This window comes from Vombatus ursinus, unplaced genomic scaffold, assembly GCF_900497805.2.
Source record: "Vombatus ursinus unplaced genomic scaffold, bare-nosed wombat genome assembly UNPS02014786.1, whole genome shotgun sequence".
In the NCBI taxonomy this organism is placed as follows: domain Eukaryota; kingdom Metazoa; phylum Chordata; class Mammalia; order Diprotodontia; family Vombatidae; genus Vombatus; species Vombatus ursinus.
In genome coordinates this window covers 52,243,400-52,251,216 of record NW_020954564.1, presented here as the reverse complement: position 1 = coordinate 52,251,216, position 7,817 = coordinate 52,243,400, and the positions used below count along the sequence as shown (strand labels likewise).

The following is a 7,817-nucleotide window of genomic DNA, read 5'->3' as shown; positions in this document are numbered from 1 at the left end:
AACACAGGACGGATGCAGCATACACAGATGGGGGCCCCCTGGAGACCTTGGGCCATGGACCATAGGGCAAATGCAGCATCCACAGATGGAGGTTCCCTGGGGACCTTGGGCTGGGGAACAGAGTAGATGCAGCATCCACAGATGGGGGCCCCCTGGAGACCTTGGGCCATGGAACATAGGGCAAATGCAGCATCCACAGATGGGGGCCCTCTGGGGACCCCAGGCCGTGGAGTCAGAATCTCTGGGTTGGAAAGGTACTTACAGTTTTCTAGTCAAACCATTGTCTGGGCTGGAACCCCTATACAACATCCAATTCAAATTAACAAGCATTTAGTAAACACTTAACTATGTACGAGGCACTGTGATAGGTATAGAGAATTCAAAGACGAAAATGAAAGACAGTCTCTGTACTCAAGAAACTTACGTTCTATGGGGAGGTATAGCATATAAACAGATAAATAAATACAAGATGATTTGAGACTAATGGTTATTCAGCCTCTCTCTGCTGGAAGGTCTCCAGTGATAGGGAACTCCTCAGCTTCTCAGGACAGTTGATTTGACTTTTGTATAACTAATTTATTACAAGTTTTTCTTCACAAAAAGCAGAAATGTGATTCCCTTTCATGTCTATCTATTGTTCCTATTTCTGAACCCTGAGGACAAACAGAACAATCTAGTTCTTACTCTTTCCTGGATGGCCTTTCAGATGCTTGAAGGCAGTTCTTCAGGCTGAGTATCTCTAGGTGCTTTCTCAGATGATTTTATGGCACGGCCATCAGTCTTCTCTTGGCCTGGTGCCCTTCTCAGGATCCATGACAGTTTATCAGTTTCCATCACCAGGTAGTGTGGAGAGCCTGCTGGACTTGGGGTGGGGAAGGATTGGACTCATATCTGGTCCCTGACCCCAGCCAGATGTGTGATTTTGGGCAAGTCATTGAGTCTTAGTTTCTCCAGATGGAGAACAATAATATCTGTAGTGTCTCACAGGACCAGATTGCAGACTCATATGGCACAGTCTAGAATTCCCTCATCATCCTGGTTGCTCTTTTGTGGACATACTCCAGGTTGTCAATGTCCTTCCTAGATTATGGTCCCCAGAACTGAACAGAGTACTGTCTGGTCTAATCAGGACAGAGTATGGTAGTTATATTCCTTCTCTTGTTCTGGACACCAACATTTCTTTTCTGTGTTATTAGTAGTAATTGTCCTGTTTGGCCTTACACCATCTCTTATGTTATTTTAAGATCTTGTTTAAATGTTGTATTGTTGTTTTAACTTGGCACATATTTATTTCTTGTCTCTTGCAACAAGACAGTGGGCTTCTTAAAGGCTAGGGCTACTACTCTTGGAATTCCCCATGTTGCCAAACATGTAATAAGTGCTTGGTTATTTATTGACAAATATTCCCATGGTGTGTGTACCTACGTGATGGGCTTCTCTCCAGCGCCTGTGTGCTTTTGTGTATGTTTATCAGTATGATGGGGCTCTCCTTCTTCTACCTTGTCCATGCTCCATCCTCTGTATGTGTGTGTCTCTTAGATGGATCTCCTTCTTTGTATGTTCTGTGTAAGTCATTGAATTTAGAAAGAACAGGAGTCAGTGTACAAGTGGAAGTAAAAGACTGAAGTGAAAAACCTGGGGACTAGGATGGAACCAAGAAACCAAACAGTGAATAAAAGGGCTCCTGTGGTGGTGGTGGTGGTGGTGGTGGTGGTGGTGGTGGTGACAGTGAATATGGCAGGAAGAGTGAGTAAGTGATGGGGAAAAAAATCAGGGCGGTTGGCTGTATACCTGTGCCTATTACTGATGGAGGGTGCCCTGTGAAGAAGGAGCCAGGCTGGTGACTCCCTTTGAGGCTCCAGACCCTAGGGAAGACACCTTTGAATTGCTGGCATATGATTTCCTCAGCTTCTGACTCCTGTACCTGTATCTCTCTCTTTTTTTTCCCCTTCAGCGTTTTTGCACCCAAATGTGCCTCATGTACCCGACCTATCCTTCCTGCAAAGGTAGGGATATGTTATAGCTTTGTGATATAGGTACTTTGATTCCACTGGCTTTGTTACCTGGGTCCACTTAGGCCAGTATCTCTGCCAGCCAGTGATGGGGGGTGGGGTGGGTAGTGAGATCTGGGGTTAGGAGTCTGTCCTAAGTATTTAAAGGATGTGCATAAAACTTTTTCAAATGCAAGTACACTTGCCATATACATGTATGTTGTTGTTCATCCTTCTTTTTCAAAGAGGACTAATGATATTACTCAAGTGCACATACACAGTCTAGCCACGTACATGTATGTTGTTGTTCGTCCTTTGTTTTTGGAGGGGACCAATGACATCACAGGTGATATCTTGACTTGTTCACGAATTGGATTTAATTGGATCCATTTGGATTGGATGCCTGACCAAGTTCTAAGTGTTCCATAGCTCCTGCTTTTCAGCTTCTTTCATGGCTGTTGGAACAAATTGTTCTCATCTGCCCATTCCTCCAGAGAGAGTCTTGGCATGCTTAAGGTGGCCATCCCCAGTTACCCTTAACCTGGTTTGGCCCATTTGCCAAGGGAGGACCAGCACCTCTGGTGTGAGGCTTGCTGAGCCCTCTTCAGGGCTGCTTATCCACCTTTGGTGTCTGCCTGTATCTACAAGGCTATTGAAGCACGTGGATGGGTTTGTCTGTGTAAGCATGCACACTTATGCTTATTAGCTTGTATCTTTTTCATCAGGGCTGTGAAGAGACCATCCGGGTGGTGTCAATGGATAGAGATTATCATGTGGAATGCTATCACTGTGAGGTATGTCCAGGGGATTTCTGTGCAGTTTTGGGAAGGGCCTTTCTGATTTACTATCAGTGCCCACTCTTAATGTGTTCCAAGATGGGGAGTAGGTTCAAGAACAGAATGGGGAATGGGCTTATTGTGGGAAGTGGTCTCAGGATAGGGGTGTAAATGGACCTTTGGGCTGTAGGCTATCAATGAATCCCTGGCTTGTATGCAGAATGCTGGCCCTGGGGTGGAGCACCAGGCTGACAGTGAAGGAGGTGAATGATTATGGGTACTGATTATATTGCACTGGTTCATCTCATTCCATAGGACTGTGGGCTTCGTCTGAATGATCAAGAAGGCCGCCACTGCTATCCCCTGGAGGGCCACCTGCTGTGTCGAAGCTGCCACATGGGACGCCTCCCCACCCCGGCCCTGACCAGTTATACTATGCATATGACAGAGCTTTGATGGACTCCCTAGTGATCAGAGCTTAGGTCTAGGCTCAGGGGAATTTTTTCAATTCCTTAACCAGGTGCTTCTTTAGGCAGAATGAGGTGAGGGTCTCTCCCCTACCTGCCACCCAGGAGGATTTCTGAACCAGAGTAGAGGCCTTCCCACTGGTCCCCTCAGACATATATGGCCTTCTTCTCTCTGGGCTTTTACATCCTGAGAGATAACTGTGGAATGGAACCAGTTCCTACAAGTTTCTTCATGCTAGGGCTGGGCTGGGCCCTATACCCCCTTGCCATGAATTAATTTGTGCCAGTTTTTCCTTTTGATACTAGAGTGGCAGCCTTGTGGCTCTATCCCTATAGGTTCCTGAATCAGCAAACCCTGGGCTCCAAGCACGTGGGATTGCTGAAAAGACGGTTGACCTGGGTCCTGTGGAGCCCAAGTTAGGCACCTCCAGTCTTCCAGGATGTGTTCCACAGTCTTGAGCTCTTAGCTTGTCTCTGTCTTCAAGTTTGAGTGGTCTCTTCACCTTCCTTCCCAAACAAACATTCTAGTCTCAGGGATTCCAGAACCCAACCTGGTTTGGTAGAGGATTATTGATAGTGGAGGTCAGACAAATGGATGGAAAGGATGCCTGGATTCTGAAAGGGAGCAGGTTGGGAATTGGACATATCCTGTTTTTGGTATAAATTTTCATTGCTCTCCTGGGACCACCTCTTACAGGAAGTCTAGTGAACCATGTTGGTTGCTACCCAGTGGTGGTTCTGTATTGTTGTGTCTTTTAAGACCCATTATCTCTGAGCTTTTCTCCCCTGCTCTTTATAAGCCATCCCAGAGCCTAGTGACTGCAAGGGCAGAGAGCTCTAGGCCATGGCCAGGTAGGATCAGGCTCCATAGACCAGAGTGAGGTGCTCTTGGGGATTGTGCCCTCACATGTTATGGTACATTACCCAAGGCAGTAGTGCTATAGCTGGACCAAGGAAGGCAGGAGGCATTGTCTTCAGGCACCCTCTTGGCCTCTCTTGTCTTTGTTCCTACCACTGGCCAGGATGTGGACAAGGGATGAAGTTTGCAGGACCAGGGAACGGTATGTCTGGGTGGGGTTAGGAAGCATGGAGTGCTGCACGATTTTGGGGGATTGTGGTATGTTTGTATATCTTCCAATGGAGGGCAACATATTTCATGAGTATGAGTGCTGTGTGTAGTGGTTGAAGTATAGTGTGTTTGTATGTGGCTAGAGAGGGTGATGTGTTAGTGTGTGGTTCAAAGCATGCCTGGTTAGGGTGAATGTCGTGTGGTCGGGACAGATGACACGCTGGTACGTAATTGGGAAGGGTAGTGTGCCTGTGTGTGCTGGCAGAACAACACAAAGCAGCTGTTATTTGCCCATGTCCTTTCTTGGGTTTCCTGTTAACTACCACATAATATTCAAATCAGGCAGTGCAGGAGGTAGTTAAGGGGGAGGAGAAGCTCAGGCATGGGGTGGGACTCTTAGGGAATGGTTGCATCCTCCATAGGCTTTGATCTAGTGAATGTGGGGGGTCAAGTAGACTTTTCTTGGGGGTGATAAGGGAGGTGGTCCAGTGGTCCATTCCTCCTTTATTACAGGCTAGGAGTAGTCCCCCCCTTATCACTCTGCTTTGTCAACATTTTTTGTCACCTTTCCTGGCCTTTTTTTGGTCCCAGCCTGAAGTTCCTGGACTCCAAGGTGCCTGACTGCGACAGTGTGGGTGGCTAAGGTTGTGTGTGCAAGTGACACAGTCTGTGTGTGTCCTGGTGCATGTATATGGTTATGGCAGTGATTGTGATTGTATGTATGGCTAAGACTAGGGGCTGAATCTAAGGGCACAGCTTCCTGAGGGGACTTTAGCTATCAAGACTCCCTGAGAAGATGGATTTTGAGAGAAGTATAGGAAGGGGACACACAGAAGACCCTGTTTCCTTGTGCTGCAGAAGAAGTGTATTTACAACCTTCATTGTATAGCTTATGGCAGGACAAAGGCCATAATTTGACTTAAATTAAGTTTTTTTCCTTTGAGAATATTTTCATTTTCTTTAAAAGAATATAGTTTTCTTCCAAGAACTTGGACCAAGATTGTTTCTGAAACTTTGTAGGAAATCCTCTAAATGCCCAGTTTGTATATCATGAAGCTGGTTTGTGCAGGGCACACAATTCAGTTTAACTATTTTTATATGAATTTTTCTGTCACCTCAGAATGTGCTTCTGCCTCCTCTGAGGCTTCAGAGCATAGGGGAATGGGGAGGGGGGAATGGGGTGCTTTCATTTCTGTGTCCAATTCCTTTGGTCTTTAAGGAAATGGAATTTTTGGGGAAAAACAGATTTATTTATTTATCTAAAAGATTTGCTCATCCTTTTTTTAAGTTATCACTGGGGTTTTGTTCTGTCCAATAAACATGTTTTATAGCTGCTTCTTGTGGTATTGGGTGTGGAAGATGCTGTGTGATGGGAATATGATCCTGTAGCCCTTCCAGTCTGAGACCTCAGCTTGCTCAGTGGCCTTGGGGTTTAGGAAGCATTTTGACTTCTTTGCAAACCACCTGCTCTCTCTAAAATATACTGTTTAGTATAGGGACTCAAGATGATTTGGCCCTAGGGGCTAGGTTTGCTTAATGTTTTATGCCTTGGGCAGTCTTCAGTTTAGATGTTGGATTTGGCTCTATTTCCCTCCCTTGAAAGAGAGAGGGCAGAGGTGGAAGAATTGTCTTCAGCTTTAGTCTAGTAACTCTGGTAGAATGCCCTGGGAATCAAGAGGCCTCTCACAGAAAACTGGGTTTCTTAAGGACAGTCTGCATTTGCTCAAGGGCTGTCAGAGGCCGGAAGAAAACAGCACCTATGTGTCTGCTTCTGGTCACTCAGGTCATTTTATATGTAGCTCACTTTTCACCCCATCCTGTGGTTTCCATGGGCTATATGCTATTTTGGAAGTAAGTATACCCTAGTCAACTTGAGTCCCCAGATCACCTAACAACCTCTAAAAATCATCTGAACTCCATTTGCACCAAGCTAATAAAGTAGCCTAAGAGTGTATGTTTTGAAAGTACAACACTTCGTTGGGATGAAAACAATCACTGGTGGAACAGTGGAAACATTCCTCATTCTAATCTCAGAGTTTTGAGTCTCCTTCACCATGCAGCATCTGTCATTTCTTTTTGGCCTGCTTGCATTCAGTCATCCTGTTAAAGCCAAATTCAGTTTTTCACTTCCTTCAAATTATTTTTCATAGCGAGCAAAAAGGATTCTGAGTGTTTCATTCCCTGTTTTGTAATGGGTGCTGCTCTATATATAGTTTTCTGCAGATGAATTTGCCCCCTTCCCATACATCTCTTTGCCATCAGAGTTCAGGTCTCCTGAAGAAATTCCTCTCACATTTAGGCCTAAGGTTTGTTGGGAAAAATGAAATCCTGGGAGTTTTTCCTAGAGAATAATTACTCCCAAGTCTTGGGACATTCTTGGAGATGTAGTCAAAACATATGTCTCCATGTCCAATTACATATGTGACATCGATTATGTTCATTTGATGGGTAACACGTGTGACATTTTGAATGCCTGAATAGCAGCTAACATAGACTCTTATGCTGCCTTTCTTATAGCCCTTCTATAGGCTAATTACTCTATTAATTACCTAAAAAATATGATATCTGAGTTGCCTACCATGTGTTGCTAAACTCACACCACCAGTGAAGTAATCTTAACAGAGTCTCTTTGGTGTACATGTACAAAAATTGGATAACCACAAAGTCATGCAGCTCTGAGTGACTGAGGCAGTTAAAAGCCTTACTGAGTTTGTAATTTAGAAAAAATCATTGCTCAGAATTTTTTATTTTTAGGCAATTGGGGTTAAGTGACTTGCCAAGGGTCTCACAGCCAGTAAGTGTCAAGTGTTTGGTCTGAGGCTGGATTTGAACTCAGGTCCTCCTGATTTCAGTGCCTGTGCTCTATCCACTGTGCCACCTAGCCGCCCCCAGAATTAGTTTTTAAAAACAAAAATCCATGAGGCTAATATCGCACATGTAGCCTTTCCTGTTTCGGTCTATACTTCCTTCAACACCCTGCCTCCCCCCTCCCTTCCCCCCCCCAAGTCAGAACACAATCAGTATTTAATGTGCCCATACAGGTTATTGGACAAAGGAGAAAGCAGAAAAGAAATAGACCAAATTCTTCTCCCTGGAATATCTCTTGAACTATTTTTCAAAACTCTCATGGCCAGAGGTTGTGAAAAAAGAATAAAAGGAGAGGGGGTGTGTGTGTGTTGTGTAGACATGCATCAAACCTTTGGTTAGGCTAGTATCAGGAGAATTCATGCGATATGTGAGGCCCCTGAATCCAACATCCAACATCCAGTCTGCCACTGCCTGCCCCCAAGGTAGGTAGGGAGCCTTAGCCTGACTCCCTATGTCTGTTTCTTGCTGCCTGAAATGGTGAACAGGAAGGGCAAAAGAAGAGAAAATGGGAAACCTTGGAAATCTGTATGCCTGTATACAGATTTTGCCACTTCTTAGTGCCTCACCCATTCGTTTCACCTATAAGAATCTCTAAGGTGCTCTTTGCTACTCAAAGCAGTGAAACATGGTTGTTGAAACATCCACT

General features: G+C 45.0%; 1 protein-coding gene across 1 annotated transcript in view; it reads left to right on the top strand.

Annotated features, from left to right (window-relative positions):
• LOC114047385 (Wilms tumor protein 1-interacting protein-like) overlaps positions 1–6,180 on the top strand; it is an 18,703-nt gene extending 12,523 nt beyond the window's left edge. The window contains exons 6-8 of the mRNA XM_027868218.1: positions 1,955–2,006; positions 2,717–2,785; positions 3,083–6,180. Coding sequence (XP_027724019.1) covers positions 1,955–2,006; positions 2,717–2,785; positions 3,083–3,223 — 262 coding nt within the window. The 3' untranslated portion in view covers positions 3,224–6,180. The remainder of the gene's footprint in view (positions 1–1,954; positions 2,007–2,716; positions 2,786–3,082) is intronic.
• The last annotated feature ends 1,637 nt before the right edge of the window (positions 6,181–7,817 follow it).